Source organism: Rosa chinensis, chromosome 2, assembly GCF_002994745.2.
Source record: "Rosa chinensis cultivar Old Blush chromosome 2, RchiOBHm-V2, whole genome shotgun sequence".
NCBI classification, from domain to species: Eukaryota; Viridiplantae; Streptophyta; class Magnoliopsida; order Rosales; family Rosaceae; genus Rosa; species Rosa chinensis.
In genome coordinates this window covers 73,982,760-74,001,203 of record NC_037089.1, presented here as the reverse complement: position 1 = coordinate 74,001,203, position 18,444 = coordinate 73,982,760, and the positions used below count along the sequence as shown (strand labels likewise).

Below are 18,444 nucleotides of genomic sequence, written 5' to 3'. Positions count from 1 at the left end.
ATATATATATATATATATATATATATACCCTTCTAGTGAGGAATCCCCTTTTTTTTTGTCTTTTTTAAGGATAGGACATTAGACCAACTTTTCGATCATATTTTGACATCTTGACAGCTCAGTTTTTATATCCTAATGTGCAGATCACTTCTGCAAATTTTCAACCAAATTTATTATCGTTAAGGTATTTAATACGATGACTGAAAATTATAAGTATGAACGGTTCAAGTTTGACAGATTTAGTTTGTTCATAATTAAGTTTGATACCTTAATGATCACCGATTTGGTTGAAAATTTGCAGAAATGATCTACGAGATGCCGAAATGTGATTGAAAAGTTAGTCTAATACTCTATCCCAAGAAAAGACCAAAAAAAGAGATCCCTTAGTGGAAGGGCCCTCTATATTTGTGTGTGTGTCTATATCTTCACATGTTAATGAATGGCGTATGAAACCAATATTATTGGAGGATCCAAACTGTTACAATATACCAACGAATTCATTGTTACGGACTAGACCATTACCTTTAAGCAGGATAAAATATGCATCGATTCAATTGTTGCAGTATTGCCTACGACATTTACCAAACATGGCTTCCCTCGATGTCACCAAATCTTGCCTTGACTCAATCAGTTACTTTCCTTTCTGGATGAGCTTTCAATTCAATTCAATGATGTTTGTGTTTTGTATTTCAATACCAAATAATCCTGGTTCTCTTTTCTTTTCTGCGTATTGATAGATCATCAATCGATGTATGACGCGGCAAGTTATTAATATTTGCCTGCTTACTTAGCTAGATTAGGGTCGGAGCATGACATTTACAGTCTGCCATTAAGATGCTCCGATTGCACCATCGTCGTCTGTTCATCATTCTTCATGTATTAGCTCTATATTACACGAATTTATGTTCAATTAAAGTTTCTGGGGTCAAGTTTCTCAGATTTGTCAAAAAGGTTTTGGCTTTTTTTCAGTGTTGATGTTGATTTAGGAGAAACCTGTGTGAAATTGGTGTACTAGGGACTTTTGGGGACAATGGTCTTAGATGAATAAAGGGTTGGGTTAGATCTTTGATGCCTTGTGACTGATCAGTTGGGTTTTGATAATGGGTGTTCTATCAATGTCTTAGGCCAATCACACAAACATAATATGGTGTTTCTTGGAGTTGATTATGTTAGATATGGGAATTAGGTTTTTGTGATTTAAATTGTTCTTGCATGTGTGTCTTTGATTGTTACAACTCAAGCTAGAATATAACAGGAAAGACTGCATGTTGAGCATGTTATAGGCAATTGATTGGTTGTGGGTGTTTATCTGGTTGGAAAAGTGTTGAGGATACAATTCAGATTAAGCAACTTGCACGTGTTATATTTAGAGGCTTTGCTCTATAAAAGCAGGAATTAGATTGTATATTAATTCAGTAGTTACTTATAAGAAATCCTAGAATTATCAAAGAGAGGACTTGATTATCTGCATCAAGCGCTCTCTCACGCAAAACCTCTAGTGGTAGGAGACATATAACAATTATTTTTGCATTGCTGGGAAGTTGTGAAGTGAAGATGGTGAAGTTGACAATGATTGCTCGTGTTACTGATGGTCTTCCACTAGCAGAGTGATTGGATGGTGGTCGAGATATTCCAGTATCCTTTTCTCTTTTTGGCTATTCTTCTTAATTGCAATCGAACTGTATTCATTACATTTTTTTTTTTTTTTGGGTTAAACCCGTTTTTGCCCAAAAACACTATGTATTTTGCCCAATTACACAATCTTTAGGGGAAAAAGACTAAGAAGGGTAGTTCCTTTTAGGGTAGTGCCAAATATATCTTATGCTGACTTTTGGGTCTAAAACTCACTTTTTCTTAGAAAAACATGTTCAAACTTCTAAGAAAAACAAAACTAGCCTTCAACATGCCCAAGTTTTTCACCTAACTGTTACTTTAACAGGCGGAATCACTGCTGCTTGTTTCTATCCTAAGCTGAGGCAAATTTTCTTAAGAAACTGAAAATCTGAACTTAAAGGTAGTATAGGATAAAGGCAGAACATAATTAACAACAACATATAATTTGTAGATTTAAACGACTTGATGAAGTGGATGAGCACACTGAAAATATTTATTTAAACATAATTACAAGCACAAGCTAAAAATCCAGAGCCTCATTCTCAGGTAAACAGCTAAAAAGCTGTTTAGCTATCCATAAGAATGATTACAGATACTTACTTGCAATGAAAGCACACTACTTCACACTTCTTGAGAGAAAACTCTTATGCTCAAGTTCCTTATCTAGAACTAATTTAAAGATTTTTCTGATGGTAGGATTTTTCGATGCCTCTACAAATGACGCCTAAAGCTCCTTATATAGGGAGCGGAACTCAAACTGGAATTCAAAACATAAAAATGTACAGAACAACTCCGTGATTATCTGCTTTCGTGAGTGCTCCTGATGATGGAGGTCGTTTGGCTAAAAGCATATTCTCTTAGGTGAAATGTTTTTCACCTTTATCTTTTTGAAAAGTAAAAATAGCTTTTGAGAAAAGTCCAAAATCACTTTTTGGTGCTTTCTACACCTGCTGTTTCACATGTTCTCGTCTGTTTCTGAGTTGTGGCCGAGGACAAAGGAGTTGCTATCCATCCTGGCCATTCTGGCAGTAGTAGCATTTTCTGGGATTCAAGCTTATTCTGGAAATGTTTGAGGTTATGCTCATGTATAAAACTAGCTTCTTCATTTTCACTAGTTTCTTCTTCTTCAGAAGATCCTTCAACAAGTAATTCTTGTTGTTGTTTGATTTGGAGTATCGGTTCAAATTTGGGCGTGTAGGGGGTAAGATCACCACTATTCTGTTGCGATCTCTGATACTGCTTAGTGAAATTTGGACCTACTACACTTTTTGCTTGTGTAAGTCGGTCTGCCCAGAACACTCGTTCTCCTTTTCTGAAGCCTATCGCTTCTTCATCTTGGATGAATCTCTGTTGGAGAATAAAATCATTTCCCAACAAGAAATCAGATCCTTGGCCTTCAGATTGCCAAATGTTGTGGATGATAAACGTTCCTCCACCAATGGTGATGGAACATTTTTTGCTACTTTATTCATTGTAAGGTGGCTTCCGTCAAACGTGACGCCAGTAGCTGTTCTTTTCTTATCTTCTTTCCAGAGTTCTTCTGGAATTGCAAATCTCTTTGCAACAGTGAATCCCGATCCATTATCTACAAATGCATGCATGTGATATTTCTTGTGATCAGAGAATTTTAATCCAATCTCTATGTAGTTGCTGTATCTACTAGTAGAGACGATTTTTAATGGTTGTAGCTCTTTTTCTTGAGCTTGTTCTTGAGGTATGAATGGTTTGCATTCTTCTGGAACAATTTCTGGTGGTTCAACCAGTTCTATATCTTCATCAATTTTTTCTTCCTGTATTTTTGAGGAAGATGGTTCCATGATTTCTTGGAACAGGGTTCTATTTCTTTTTCTTTTTGTTCAGAGAAATATTCTTCATCATATTCTTGTTCAACCAATTGGCCAATAAGACCATGCTTGCTTTTTCTTCTTGCTTCAGCTATGAAGCATTCTTTGTGATAAGTCTTCTTTGACTCTTCACAAAACATAGGAAGTCTATTCTTTTTATGACATAGGCAGTAGTCACAAACGTATGTACCAGGGTTCACCTGATAAGAAGACATTATTGCTTATGTCTTACTTTCGTCCTAGTTTTTGATTTTAAGAACATTCATCTGTCTAGATTCTAAGTACTCTACTTCAGAATCTGTCTCAGAGTCAGATGATTATTCTTTTTCAGACCAGGCAGAGTAGACTAACCCGTCATTTTCTTCGCATCAGAATAGGCTATTTCGTAGCCTTTCATATTTGCTGTTTCTACTATGGGCTCATATTCTTCAAAGAGAGCTTTAGTAGATCTTTTACCCTTTTCCGGGCATTCGTTGGCATAGTGCCCTTCAGCTTTACATAACCAGCATCTGCAAGCTTTCCTGCCTGGTTGCTTATTCTGATAGTTATTTTGATGATTCGTCTTTTTCTTGAAGAATTTCTTTTTTGGATCTTCATCCTATTGTTTCTTGAGGTTGGAAGTTTTCTTGAATTTCCAATTTTTTTTCTTATTACTCTTTCTGAATCTTTTCGAGTAGTATTTTTCTTTTCTTTTCTTATGGACCTTGGATTCATGACATCCCCAGTTGGTTGGCATATCCAATATTTCATAACAGAAATTTTCAACTCCTTTGAGTTGTTTCTTAGCCATCTTTGCTCTAAGATTGGCTTTGCATTGCTCTTTTAGTAATTGCCTGATTCTATCGGCAATTCCTCCAACTGAAAATCTTTCAATTGGTTTTTCAGCTATGCTTTCTCTCACAGCTGTTCTCTATGGTTCGGGGAGTTTCCTGTGCAACAGGTTAACTAGATCAGTATTCTCTAGTTCACCAACCGTACAGTAGTATTCTTGAAATTCGTTCAAGTATTCTTCAAAATATCTCATGTCACAAATTTTGAGCACATAGATATTTGATTTGGCCATTTCTTTATCCTTTTCACTCAGATTTGAAAGGTCTCCACAGAATTGATCGTACAAGAGTACTGCAAAATCATACGGAGATTTCGAAGTTTTGATCTCTTCGAGTCAGTCTTTTCCTCTGGTAGTCTCTTTGAAAGAGAAGTAATACTTTTTTGTTACTCCGGTGAGAGTAGTTTCGCAGTATACCTGAAGATCTGGTGCTTCAAACTTTCCAAGGGTTAGAGCAGAAGCCATCATTAGGCTATGAACCCATTGGTCAAGAGTTTTTCTCTTGTCTAGAGCTTTGTCTAGATTTAACCAGATAACATGAGAGGAAATTGGTAGTCTAGGTATATTGTCCTCTGGGACAATTCTTTGAGAATTTCTTTCTCCATTTTTTCCCGTAGGGGCTTTCTGTATAGGGAGTTTTATTTTTCCCTTTTCTCTTACGATGAAAGTTTTGGAGCTTTCTCCTTCTACCATTTCAATATCCTGATAGGGAAGGAGTTTTCTTTCCTTTTCTGGTTTGAAAATTTTCATTTATTCGATTAGTTTTTCTAATCGTTCAGGATTTTCGCAGGATTCTGCTTCATCATAGAGATCATAGAGCTTTTGTGCTCTAAGCATATTTACTGGTCTGTTCAGATCAGCTTCTAATTCTTCTTCAGTGATGGGCTTTGTTGGTTCTTCAACAGAGAATTTGGTATTACTAATACTAGCTTTTCTAGTGATGTAGCTTCTTCTAAGAAAATTTTTGTTTATCCTGACATTTTCAGGACAGACGTCACTTTTTCTGTGATCGTCGAATTTTAAACTAATATCTCCATTCTTTCTGCTTTCATAAATTGCCGCTTTGCCATTTTCTGCTGGTTTTTTTGGACCAGAAAGTTTCCATTCAATAGGAAAAGTTACTTCATTCCAATTAACCTTGTGAATCTGTTGTAAATGATTCTTCTGGCTAGTGAAGAACCCAGTAGTAAGACCTGGGATGTTTGATATCCTTGTCTTAGGCTCTACTGTGGTACTCATTAATTTATAGTATATTATGTATACTATAGCCAGTTCTTGCATATCTTTTTTCATTGATATGTCATCTATCTTGACTCTCAGTCTTAAACAGTGAGCTGCATCTTTCAAGCTGGTTGAGAAATTTGGAAAGCAGTTGAAATATGCCACTTGATTGCATAAAGATGCTTCAAGTGTTCCCAACAGACTTGCTTGAAAATCTGTTTGTCTATTGTCTTGTAAGACACATAGAACTGAACAGTTTATACCTTCTCGGGCAAGAAGTTTTATGCTTACTTGGACTGCTCCAATATGCATAAATTGATAATTTTTTGTTCTTGCTCTGGACACTTCATCAAGAGTGATCATCAAGAGATATATTTCTCCTGTTGTGGAAGGGGTTGTGAATTCCAACAATTTGAAATGATGGTTGTCCATCAGTTCAAACTTTCCCCTTTTGTAGATTTGTTTAAAATATAGTTTAGGAATCGAGGAGTTTTTCACCTCATGTTCAATTTCATTGTATTTGAACTCTTCAGCATTTAGGAGTTGTACTCCTTTCTTTTTCCAGAAGATGCTCATCATTTTGACATCTTCGTACCGAATACTAGTATGACTAGTAGATGGTTCCAGAGAAATCAAGTTAGGAACATGATTCTTATCTGGTCTTTCTAATAGTTTAAATCCATTAGTTTTCTTTGTTTTTATTGTAGGGACTTTCTTGTCCTTCAATATATTTTTCATAGAATCCAGCGTTTTTTGTTGTTCGTTGATTTTTCTACTAACACTTGTTAGCTTTTCTTCTTCCGTTTTTGGAAGTTCTTTGATATAATCTATTTTGTTTTCCAATTTTTCTAATTGGTAGATTATAGAAGGTAGTTTTTCTAGATGATTTTGACATCTAGACAATTCTTTCTGCAGGTTCTGATGTTTCTCATCAGAGGATATAAGTAGAGAATTCAACTTCTCTAATATTAATTCAGACATTGTCCACATTAGGGATTCCCCTTTTTGAGCTCTTTGCAAGCTCTGATACCAGTGATTGACGGATCTAACTAATGCTCATGTAATCAAGAGGTTTTTGTTCCTCTTTAAGAGTATATAAGAGATTTTCAATATTCTGCTTTGTTTGAAGCCTAAAGATGATATCCCAGTAATCAGGAGTTTCTCTTTTAAGACTTTCTCTATAGTCTTTCAATTTTCGCAACTTTTCTCTTTCTTTCTTCAATTCCTTGCTCGTAATATTACAGATAGCAATTAACTCAAGTCTGTCAACAATCGAAATTATGAATAGTAAAATTTAACTGTTTACCTTTGAATATAGAAGATGAAGTTTAGCTGCAATTATAATCTAGACAAATAAATTCAAGATGGGCCCACCACGTTTCATCAAAAGGAAAAAAAAAAGGAAACAAATTAATAGTAAAAGCAAGAACTAGAGAGAGAGAGAGAGAGAGGGGTACTAATGGTATAAACATTAATGACATATTTACTTAATTGGAATGGAAAATAATCATGAATCGGAGACAAGTGGAATGGGAGAAGAAATGAATCGGTATTGATTCCGGAGGATTGATTCCTAAACCGATCTCCCCCCTTCGTAATCAAGTTCCTGAGTATTCAGGAATCTATTCTTGATAAGGAGGTGGGACCTACATTCATTCCGATTTCTTCATGTGTTAGTAAACGCATGAATTCTTTTACCCGAAATTATTCTGATTCCTTTATGTGTTAGTAAACGCATGAATGCTTTTACCCCGTAATCATTCCCTCCCATTCCAAGTAAGTAAACGTGCCCTAAGTGAAAGGAATAGTAGGGGAAAAAGGAAAAACTTTTGTGTGAATGAGGATAAAAATAAGTTGTTGAAGTGTATGAGGTGTATTTTGGTATTTTGTGGGTAAGTGGTCATAATCCCTTTTTTTTTTTGGAATAGATACAAATACAATATACTAGTTATAGATTCATGTAATCTCTTTATAGTTTCTGTACAGTAATCAGGATCTCAGCACAAAGTGATAGAAATCTCATTATAGTTATAGCTACAACTTTTAGAGTTTCTTCACCTTGTTCATGACTGTTCTTTTTAATGTAGTTGTAGTTGTGACGGAAATAATATGCTTATCTTTGGTTCTCTGAACTTAGATATAGGTGCCTTCATAAAAAAAAGGGTTTTTGTCCATTTACCCCATTTTTAGAGATTTTTTTCCCACTTACCCCATTAAGTTTTTTTAATTCTCTCTTACCCAAAACACTCTAAGGAAGTATTCCCTAATACCCCATTAAGATTTTTTTTTTGTTTTTTAATTTTTTTTAATACCATTTTACCCTCACCCATTTGAAACTTAGAGAAAGAGAGAGAAAATGGAAGAGAGAGAAATCATATGAGACTTCGCCGGAGTCCAGTCATCGACCGTCAGAATCCAGTCACCCGCCGCAGCCCACCGGAATTTGCTGAAAATCTCACCGGAAATATTTTTTTGCTCCCAATAGACATCTATTGCCCCTCAATAGACGTCTATCAGCCATGTATTGCCCCCCAATAGACGACTATCAGCCATGTATTGCCCCCAATAGACGACTATCAACTATGTATTGCCCCCCAATAGACGTCTATTGCCCCATAATACCTATTTGTTTATTAAAATTAGATAAATAAAACTTTGATTAAAGAAAAAAAAAGATTACATCAATTCAAAACGTCTACTGCCCTCCAATAGACGTCTATTGCCCCCCAATAGATCTTTAAGATGCCTCTATTGCCCCAATAGAACATTTTTTCTTTCTTTCTTTCTTTTCATTTTGGGCTTTTGAACCAATTTACAGCAGAAAAAAAAAAAGAATTTGATTTGGGCACCCAGAGAAAAGCTCTAGGCACCAAATCGTGGTTCTCCTCCACCACCGGCATACCAGATCCATGTTCTCCTCTGCCACCTGCCTGTGTCGAGGCCGTAGAGCCTGGGTCGAGCACTAGAGGTCGAGCTCGAGCACCAATTCCCGCCGGAGATGAGCTGCGGTTTTGATTTCATGATCGGCGAAGCCAAGCAACCGGTGACTTCAGTCTTCAGCACGAACTCGCAACCGGTAATGGATGGCGCGAATTCCGAGTTCGCTGCATGAACCGGAACTCCGACCTAGCTGCACGGAGGTGACGTAAAGGAACTCCGAGCTCGCTGCACAAACTCGCCGCCGGCTGTACGATCGATGGCGCCGGTTGCACGAACTCGCCGCCCTCTTCTCAGCTGCACAAACTCGTCGCAGACTGCACGAGGGCCGGCTTCTGGGCTGCACGACTATCGCCGGATGAGTGAGAGAGAGAGAGAGAGAGAGAGAGAGACTCAGATCAGAGGGGGGAGAGGAGAGAGAGTTCGATGGCATATGGTGTAATTTATTAATTTGACTGAGGGTAAAATTGTCTTTTTAATTTAAATTGGGTAGTGGAGAATAAAAATCTATTGCTGGGATAAATCGGATAATTTTGGTTCATTTTGGGGCTTTGGGTCAAGGACCCTAAACAAAAACTTAGATATATGTGCCTAAACTGTACTATTCATGTTACAAAATCATTTTGTGGTTTCCAGTCATTTAGTATATCAGACCCATCAGTCAGACCTACGTTCTAATAACATAGATGCATGGCATATGATATGGCCTGTATGCGTTCTTTTGGTTAATTAGCTTAAGGTCACTAGATCTATTTTTTTCAAGCTTTTATTTTGTAAGTCAGGTAAATGTGAGCTATACATGCAACCTTTATGGTAGTATCTTTTGCACTATGCTAGTATTGGATTTTATGCATATTTTGCTTCTCTGATGTGGCTTTCAATAACATTTTGTTTGTTAGTTCTTGCTTTATTAATGTTGTATTATGATTTTTCTTGTCTGTGGAAGAGCATACATCTATTGGCCTTGCCTTGACCTTTGTTATTAGTTATATAATTGAAGGGCGTGTCTGTTACTTGACAATGTGTGACCAAGCCAATCCAAAGAAACTTGCCTTTCAATATTTTGAAGATCTCAAGAATGAATCTGAGCATATTAATGGAGCCCAGATCGATTGAAATGGCTGCAAGACCATATGCTATCTTTAAATTCTGTAGGTTTACTGTCACAAGTCCATAATTTAAAATCTTTTATATGTCATGTGCAATTCTGTACTTTGCCTTTTGTTTTGGTGCATATTTTTCTGAGTTTGATTTCCTTTTACTATTTATGTTTAAAATATATATTCATACAAAATACCAAGAAATTGTAATACGACACTCGTACTCGGGGGAATATTTCCTAGTGCAAGAGTAGAAGAGATTCCAAGATTTCGGAAAGTGATCAAGAGGATGCCAAAAAAAAAATTGAGGAGTTCACCAATAACCAAATGATTTAGTTACTTCTCTATTGGCTCTTTTGAATAAGTATATTATATTAATATAACTACTTTGAATTAGTACTTATTGTAAGGGAATACTATGAGTTATTACTTTAACTTTAATATATATATATATATATATTTTTGTCTACTCATCTTTATTATCTACATTATTATTCCTCGTTCTAGACAAGAGAATTTAAAATGACAAAAGTAAAATTTCTCGAATTGACTACATTTAGAGAGGAATGGTTTTCCCGCTAAATGGATACATAGTACAAGGAAAATAAAATTTTCTCGTTAAAGATAGCTTATAGCGAGAAAAAACTTCCTCACCCAAAGCTATCTACAACGACAAAATTATTTTAGTCTCAAAAAGTGTATTTTAATTTTTTATTTATTTATAATTTCTAAATTATTACTAATTATTAGCGAGGAAATAATAGTTTAGCGATGAAATTGATTTTATTGGGAAATATATTTAACGATTATTTTCTAGCCTTCAAAATTTTTCAGTGAGGAAAAAGTATGAGTTTTTGTGAGGAAAAAAGTTGTAGCTAAAGAATAACGGTGAGAAAAAAAATATTTTCATTGGGAAACCATCCTACTGCGAGGAATTGACGACCAAAATGTTTTCCTCACAAAAACACTACAGCGAGGAAATTTTGATTTTCAGTGACAAATATTTTTTCTCACAAATTAGCTTTTCTGTTGTAGCGTCAACAACAACCCACTAACCCAGTCCTCTGTACCCTCCATCATAGGAGAGAAAGGCTTGAAGGAAACCGGGGTAGGCATCCACGGGTCATACCACAAAGAAATCGACTTCCCATCACCAACTTGACGCCTAACCCCAGTCCGTAACACCTCCCTACCAAGGTTTTAAGTTTCTCCGAAACTGCCGAAATTTCGTAAATTTGAAGTACCGAAACGAAATTCATATGCTATATCATTTCCGTCAGGAGTTTTCCGAAATTTTCCGTACATTTCCGCGAAATTCTAAATTTCCGAAATATCTACACACACAAAATATATTTAAATATTCAAACCGAAATTTTGTCAGAAATTTCTCTGAAATTTCTGTTAAATTTGTATTTCACAGTTTTCGACTTTTCGCTGACAAAATCTGAAATTTTGATTTTTTTTTTTTTCAATCCTCCTTCATAACACAGAAACTCTCTTTCTATCATGTGTATCATCCACCATATAATTATTAATTAAGAAGCTATGTTGAAGGCTTTACTGTTCTTTTTATTTTTTACTAGTATTTTTTTAGTGCGTGGCTTTTTGACCACCATGACCATAATGATGTCTTTTAACTTTTTCGTAGGCTTGGAGTTCAGTTTTCTCACAACAAAGTTTGAATTTTTCTAATTATTAGTGAAAAAGGCGTGATGGCCAAGCCTCCGACTGGGTTCCAGCCATAAAAAAAAAAAAGTAAATCACATTCATATTATCAATATACAGAACATTTATAATTACATATAGAATTATAGATAGTGTTTAGCAACTTACTACAGTTTTAGTTAATTACTCGTCGTCTCGTCCATATTAAATATCACAATTCTATTATTTATGTATAATTTTAGAGAGTTTACATTGTAAATAGGTTTATTATAGGTTAGTTTAGTCTATGTAAAAGTTTCATTCAAAAATATCATTTTATACATGCAATTAATGTGATTTCTTTATTTTTAACCGAAATTTCCACCGAAATCGAAACTTTCTCCGAAATTTCTTTAAATTTGAAGTACCGAAATCGAAACCGAAACCGAAATTTGAAACCTTGCTCCCTACTAGCCATGATACTACGCCAAGTATACGAAGCACCCTTCTTCAAATCTGCCTCCATGAAAGAACAATTAGGACTTTTCGAAAAAAAAAGAAAAAAAAAGAACAATTAGGAAAGTACTCTGCCTTTAACACACGTGCAATTAAAGGGTCCGACTGTTGTATCAACCTCCATATCCCTCCATCTTTGGGCGACACATCTTCTCCCATGAAACCCAATGTATCTTTCTATCACATTGGCTATAAAACCTTTGGAAAAATAACAGATACACAGTTTCTGATATTGAATATTGGGCAGCTTTTTTTTTTTTTAATCAAATTGGCCCAATGTGTGTGCTAAGCCCAGAAAAAAAAAATATATCGAACAATTTGAGCAGCCAGCCGAGACCTTCTGCTCTCCTTCTTCCAGTCCTTCCCCTACTCAACTGTAAGTGTCTCCTCTGTAACTTTGCAGTCCTTTTCTGCCTTTTAATCTTAGAAGTCTCAGCTTACATGACGAACAATATTACTGGGTCATTTTTGCTTTTGGGTGTTGGGTGTTAGATTCGATATGTAAATCTTACTGCTTGATGAACAGCATGTCTCTGTTGGGTTCTAATGATTACACTTCCGTCTAAATAAGTTCTTATAGAAGCTGAATGCCTCGTGCATATACTGAACTTTTAATTTCCACACCCATAAGCTCAGTTACATTCATTTTGTACTTAGTTTTCTGATTCTGCCTTACCAAGTTCGGTAATTTATAGGTTTGCACTCTGAAAAGTTGCTTTTGGAAAACGGTTAGGATTGGGATTGTTAGTGTAGTGCTTTCACTGCATTTCATTTGACCTGATATCAGTATCGAATGATTGAAGTTAAAGATTATTTACATCAAGGACATGAATTTGATAAGAGAAAGATAAAGAAACTATATTTCAGTTGGATAGTTATGATTCGAGTAACTTTGCGTTTGTGGGCTCATAAGACTGTTGTTAACGAACTTCTTTTCTTGTCGCCATGAACCAGGATGCTTAGATATTCGGTATGTGGTTCAGAAAAATATGGAATGTGGATGGTGGGAATATTGTTGGATGCTCAAGGTTGATGAGAAGATACACATCAGCCTCAAGCAGACGTGTATTAGACATGGCTGCTAAAGATGGGGAGCTGAGGGTCTTCATAGTTTCTGGAGAGGTTTCTGGCGACACCATTGGCTTTCGTCTGATGGCATCTCTAAAGAAGCTCTCTCCTGTTCCAGTCCGCTTTTCTGGTGTTGGAGGGTAAGCTTTCGCTTTCCCTGCAGTCTTATCAAAAGTTAAAAGTGATGCTCTTTGGAGATCCTTTTCATGTGGTTATTTTAGTAGCTTCAATTTAGTTGGTTGAAGATTGGCTTTGTGTTTAATCAACTGTGTCAGTTTCTTTTATTAATTCAAGAAATCTTCATAGAGATGGTACTTGTGCACTTTGTTAAAAACTTTGCTTTTCCTAAATTTTGTTGTTCCACCTCTCTGACTATATTGGAGGTATTTTTTGTCTCACCCTCTCCATATTGTTCAGGACTATGATGTCCAATCAAGGATTAAAATCTGTATTTCCTATGGAGGATATTGCAGTGATGGGATTGTTGGAGTTATTGCCTCATCTAAATAAACTCAGAGTGAGTATGATATAGATATTATCCGAGTGTATTATAATTTGCATCTTTTAATCTTTTTATTTTTCATAGAATCTATTGTTACAAGGATGGGTGCATCCTGGCATCTTACTTGGCCAAGGTTTTAATTCTGGAACATCTTTGTCAGCTGAAGTTGCAGGAGACATTAGAAGCTGCTCTTCTGTTTCAACCTCATGTTGTTGTAACAGTGGATTCCAAGGGATTCTCTTTCCGTCTTCTAAAGCAGTTACGGGGTAATATAAACCACCTTCTTGGAGTTCTAGTCATCCTTTAGTGATATGCATGGTTTGGAAAGTGGGATCATGCTTTTTGCAGCTAGATACAATCAAAAAAGCTTCGAGATTCCAGTACACTTCCATTATGTAGCACCATCATTCTGGGCTTGGAAAGGGGGTGAAGCAAGACTCAGAGGCTTAGCTGGATTTGTGGATCATATTCTGTGTATACTTCCGAATGAAGAAGAAGTTTGCAGATCAAATGGATTGGTTGCAACCTTTGTTGGCCACCCTATTCTAGAGGATGTGTGGGAGTTGAATTTGGTATGCCTTTGTCTTCTTTCTTCTTATGATAAATGTACTGGATGTAGCAGATCCCTTTTTCGATCTTCTCATTGCAAAAGGCTGAGAGGAAAACATAAACAATTAGTATACAACTACAAATGCTGTTCAAGTTAACTTCATTTGTAGATTAGTACTAATACATGATATTGTGTCTGCAAGGATACTTTACCACATGAATGGAAAATAGAAGGAAACTCAGAAATTTTCAGAAGAAATCATGCAATACCTGCAGGTAAGATTTAATGAAGTTAATTTTCATAATAAAGTTTTAATATTGTATGTGATACCTGAGAGTAGTTGAATATGCACAATGCACACTGTCACTGTTGAATTGTTTTTCCTTCTTTTATTCTTCATCTATCCTCTTACATTATTGGCAAACTTGAACATAAGAACAACCCCAACGCCTCCTTCTCCTTTATCACTTGAGAACATGCCCAGGGGCCTTCAAGGTTGACATCTGTTGATACTTGATAGTTTTTTATTTATTTCTTCTTTTAAAAAAAAAAATTATAAGTGTGGAATGAGAAGTTCCATATCATTTTTCAGGAATATATAGTATCAAGAATTCAAGATCATATTCTCAAAAAAAAAAAAAAAAAGGATGAACAAGAAAATTTAAGATCATATCTTGTCTGATAATTTGTTTCTCCATTGACTCTATTTACACACACTTGTATACAGTGAGTGTGGGAGGGGGCTGTATGTCTCTGTCAATATTAAAAACCTAATATTTGTGAATTTTATTTTGCAAAGGAGCCCCAATCATTTCCTTGCTTCCTGGAAGCAGATTACAGGAGGTCACCAGAATGCTTTCTCTCTTTGCAAATACCATCGAACTATTAAAAGTCTCCTTTCCTGAGTTGGTACCAGTGATCCATGTCGCTACAAATCAGCATGTGAAGGACTATGTCACTAGATTTACCAACAAGTGGCCTGTGCCTGCTATATTGATTCCAGGAGGATCTCTGCACCAGAAATATGATGCATTCAGCGTAAGGAAAAACAAATCCTGTGGATGATATAATACTCATTTGTTAAGATATGCATTAACAGTTTGACCTGTTGGTTTCAGTGGATGCAAATCAAAGAATAGCCTTTCCTGTCACATTTTGGTGTAATTTAATAGGTCTAATCTTGGCTTTAGCCAAAACATATGGAAGGATGGTCCTTATAAGAAAATTTGTTTCATGTTTAGAGTGTATAACTGTATAAGTAATCAAGTAGGCAGTAATGTTTGCTGCACCTGATAAATAATTTATTATTAAGAGATTTAAATTAGAAATTATTGATCATCTATACTGGTAATCTGGTACTATCCTTTATAGCAATCAGCTTATGTGTTGGATAAAGAGGTGAGGGGTTTATAACTTTACATATATTGATCATTAGAAATTTAGATATGCTCTTATCTATCTGTGTTTGGGTGGTGGGTGTATTCTCTTACTTCTCCCAGTCTATTGGCAAATGTGAAGTTAGTACTTCTTTTTGGTAACTAGTTATATGCTTAACATGAGCATCCAACAAGGCATGGATCTTGTCTGAAACCAAGTTTTGAGACCCTGTAGTTTGAATTTCTCTATCTTGTTTAAATATGTCTATTCTACATTATTTGAGGTGCAATTTTTGCAGGCAAGTAGTGTTGCATTATGTGCTTCTGGAACAGTTGCTTTGGAGTTGCAGCTTGCACGGCTACCATGTGTAGTTGCTTATCGAGCTCATTTCCTAACTGAGTGGATTATTCGCTATAAAGCCAAGATATCTTACATCTCCCTCCCAAATATCTTGTTGGATTCAGCTATCATACCTGAAGCACTGTTTCAAGTATGCACTCCAGCAAAGCTAGCCTCATTAACATCGTAAGTTTTATTGACATTTCATTCAGAACATATGCCTGACCTCTTTTCTTTGGTTTAAGGTTTGTATTGAAATACTGGGAATCTATAATCTCAGAGGTTCTTATTTTCCATAATACACATATGAACCAAGTTTAGGATCCACCACAGGAAATTGATACATGACGATGGCCTCCGAGAAAAACAAATTGTTGCTGCTGAAAAGGTTACCCGACTTCTGTGTGCTTCACCTGGAAACTTAGATAACTTGGAAGAGCCGCATCAAAGATGGAGGTTTCCCCATTACACACCGAGTATGATAGCAGCATCTGCAATACTGTGCCATCTGAAGCCATATTGAGTTGCCATTTTTGAGTAAAAACATGTTTTTGAAATGTATGGCCAGTGAACTTGGGTGTTGGGTCTTCACTCTAATTCTCCTTTGCAAATATCCTGGGTCATTTCCTTCATTGTTAGGTGTGCAGGGTTGACATGGTATGTACTAAACCTGGTTATACAGCATCCAATTGCAAATTTAAAGTTGACCATCTGACTGTAAAATGAAATAAAAGGCAAATCATAGTGTAATACAATGTATTTATTTATTTTGGAAATTTTGATATTTGATTAGTCTGGACTAGCATTTGATTTGTTTATATAACAAAAATACCATACAAAACTTTTCCACACATTTAAGAAATGAAAGTTGTATGTATATACGTATATGTATGAACACAGCTGACTACCATCATTTTGTAAGATTAGCTTTGGCCTTCTTGGTTTTCTTTTAGTATATGTATGAACACAACTACCTACCGAATCAATGAAACAGAACTTAGCTAGACAATCAGTGTACTGATTCTTCTCATTAGGTTACCGAATTTTATGGACCGTATCTACTTTTTGCTTAAATTTGGTACCAAATCTGAGACAAGTCATGCAAGCATTACATGTCGGCTTTTTGCAAATCCATGATGCACATCACGAGGCTGACATATAGGGCAGTCTTCCCCTTCATATGCAGGCTAAGCCGCAAGACTAGCTCAACTAAAACAAACTTCTCAAGCCCTCAAAGCAAATCACAGCTTATTATAGTAAACAGCACTCTTTAAAATCCCAAACTCCATCACTCCCATTCTACAGTATCAATTTAAACTCATCAAATACTCACCCCGAATCCGAAAGTTTACACACACCTTCCAGCTCAAAAAAGCTTGACGAGCCTCCTTGTTGCACATTAAGAATGGCTGTGTCAAGAGGAGTGCTTCTGTTCTGCCTAGTTACTCTCTTCATCAGCCTGTGCTGTATCAAAGTCACCGAGGCTCACACCGAAGGCTGTGACCATAATGAGCCAAACAAAGGTGACCAATGCCGTGAAGATGCCAGTGATGAATTTGCGGATCACGATGTCGATGACACATACAAGATTGTGAACAAGGTTGCAGTGACTTTCACGCAAAGAAATGAAGCACCAGGTCAAATTGATGAGCAAAATCATGTGGTCGTACTGGGACACTGAGACAATTGGAGCTAGCTAGCTAAGCTGATGCGTGCTTGAATTTTATATATATTTTCCGATCGCATTTAGTTTGTTTCATATATTTTTTGTTTTGTTGTTAGCATTTGCTTTTGTTTATTTGCCCAATTTTATTTTTAGTTTGATTGATTCTAGCTATGTTATCAAATGTGAATGAGAGGGGTCACAGATTTTTAAAAAAAAGTTAGATGGGTCTAGTTGTTATGAAACGTTGTTCCCTCTATTGTTGGTGATGTTTAGTTAGATGTCCTTCATTTTCAACTTATAATGAACTAGATAGCTTTCATGAATGATAATGTAAGAGGTTTTGTTAGAAACTAGCACATAATTAACTTCCTTTTATTACGTAAGTACTAAATTACAATGTTTCTCTAATCCACAAAATTGAAAGCATACTTCTGTGTATTCCTTGACGAGCGTGAGATTCAGTATATATGATCATCCAAAGCAATGTTTATATGCAATGTGAGGCCATGCAATAGGCAAAGGCTCTAGATCATCTTAGCCTAATATTAGACTTTTCGTAACAACAAAACCTAGCAAAGTTCAGGCCATACCAATAGGCAATATCTTAACCTAGCAAATACGTTTCAACCGTGGCGATATATTTAGGATATTGGTAGCAAGAGGTTTCAATCAAGGCCAATAGGCAATAACAAATTTTAAATCTCACTTCTAAATCTTCGATTTGTGCCTATTTTTAGACCAAAGATGTGCTTATATATTAAATTAAAAAAATTAACATTTTTCCATCCATAACTAAAACAAATAGTAAATCATGGCAGTCGTGTTCAAGGCAATAAGTGTTTTGTGCCTAATTATGTTTGTATCAATTCTGGTTGAAGAAGTGCATGGTGAGAAGTATGTAAACTACGAGGATATTAAAAAAAATAAAATTCCTCAAGGAAAGGCAAATGAATACCAAGTAATTGAAGGAGCTGCAAATCGATATCAAAGAGGTTGTAGCCGGATAACGCGATGCAGATCCCCGTAAGCGAAGGTGTAGGAGCAACCAGACGACACCATTATGCACGCAACGGCGGATTTAAGATCAGACAATGATCATAATGTATCAATTACATATATACGATAAGACAAATGGAGAAAGCATGTACTTTATTATAAAGATAGTGTGTAGGCGTACGTGATCGTCAATATACAAGAAACATGTATTATTCTAAACATTTCATTTAAGAACAGGCTG

At 35.9% G+C, this 18,444-nt stretch overlaps 1 protein-coding gene across 2 annotated transcripts; it reads left to right on the top strand.

The window, feature by feature from the left end:
- The first annotated feature begins 11,936 nt into the window (after positions 1 to 11,936).
- On the top strand, positions 11,937 to 16,339 carry LOC112184784 (probable lipid-A-disaccharide synthase, mitochondrial). 2 transcript variants are annotated; one of them, XM_024323026.2, is made up of 9 exons: positions 11,937 to 12,081; positions 12,660 to 12,913; positions 13,191 to 13,290; positions 13,436 to 13,541; positions 13,624 to 13,847; positions 14,028 to 14,100; positions 14,625 to 14,863; positions 15,501 to 15,727; positions 15,863 to 16,339. In XM_024323026.2, the coding sequence occupies exons 2-9, from the start codon at positions 12,678 to 12,680 to the stop codon at positions 16,062 to 16,064; spliced, it is 1,407 nt and encodes a 468-aa protein (XP_024178794.1). In that variant the 5' UTR covers positions 11,937 to 12,081; positions 12,660 to 12,677; the 3' UTR covers positions 16,065 to 16,339. The 2 variants fall into 2 exon arrangements, with proteins under 2 accessions (XP_024178794.1, XP_024178795.1); XM_024323027.2 differs by having other exon boundaries at positions 15,875 to 16,335.
- Positions 16,340 to 18,444: the final 2,105 nt, after the last annotated feature.

What these genes read in the sequence shown, in the direction of transcription:
- LOC112184784 (XM_024323026.2), top strand. Translation starts at nt 12,678, where the DNA reads ATGTGGTTCAGAAAAATATGGAATGTGGATGGTGGGAATATTGTTGGA. An exon ending in CTCATCTAAATAAACTCAGA is followed by an intron (nt 13,291 to 13,435) that starts GTGAGTATGATA and finishes CATCTTTGTCAG; the next exon opens with CTGAAGTTGCAGGAGACATT. An exon ending in AGAAATATGATGCATTCAGC is followed by an intron (nt 14,864 to 15,500) that starts GTAAGGAAAAAC and finishes CAATTTTTGCAG; the next exon opens with GCAAGTAGTGTTGCATTATG.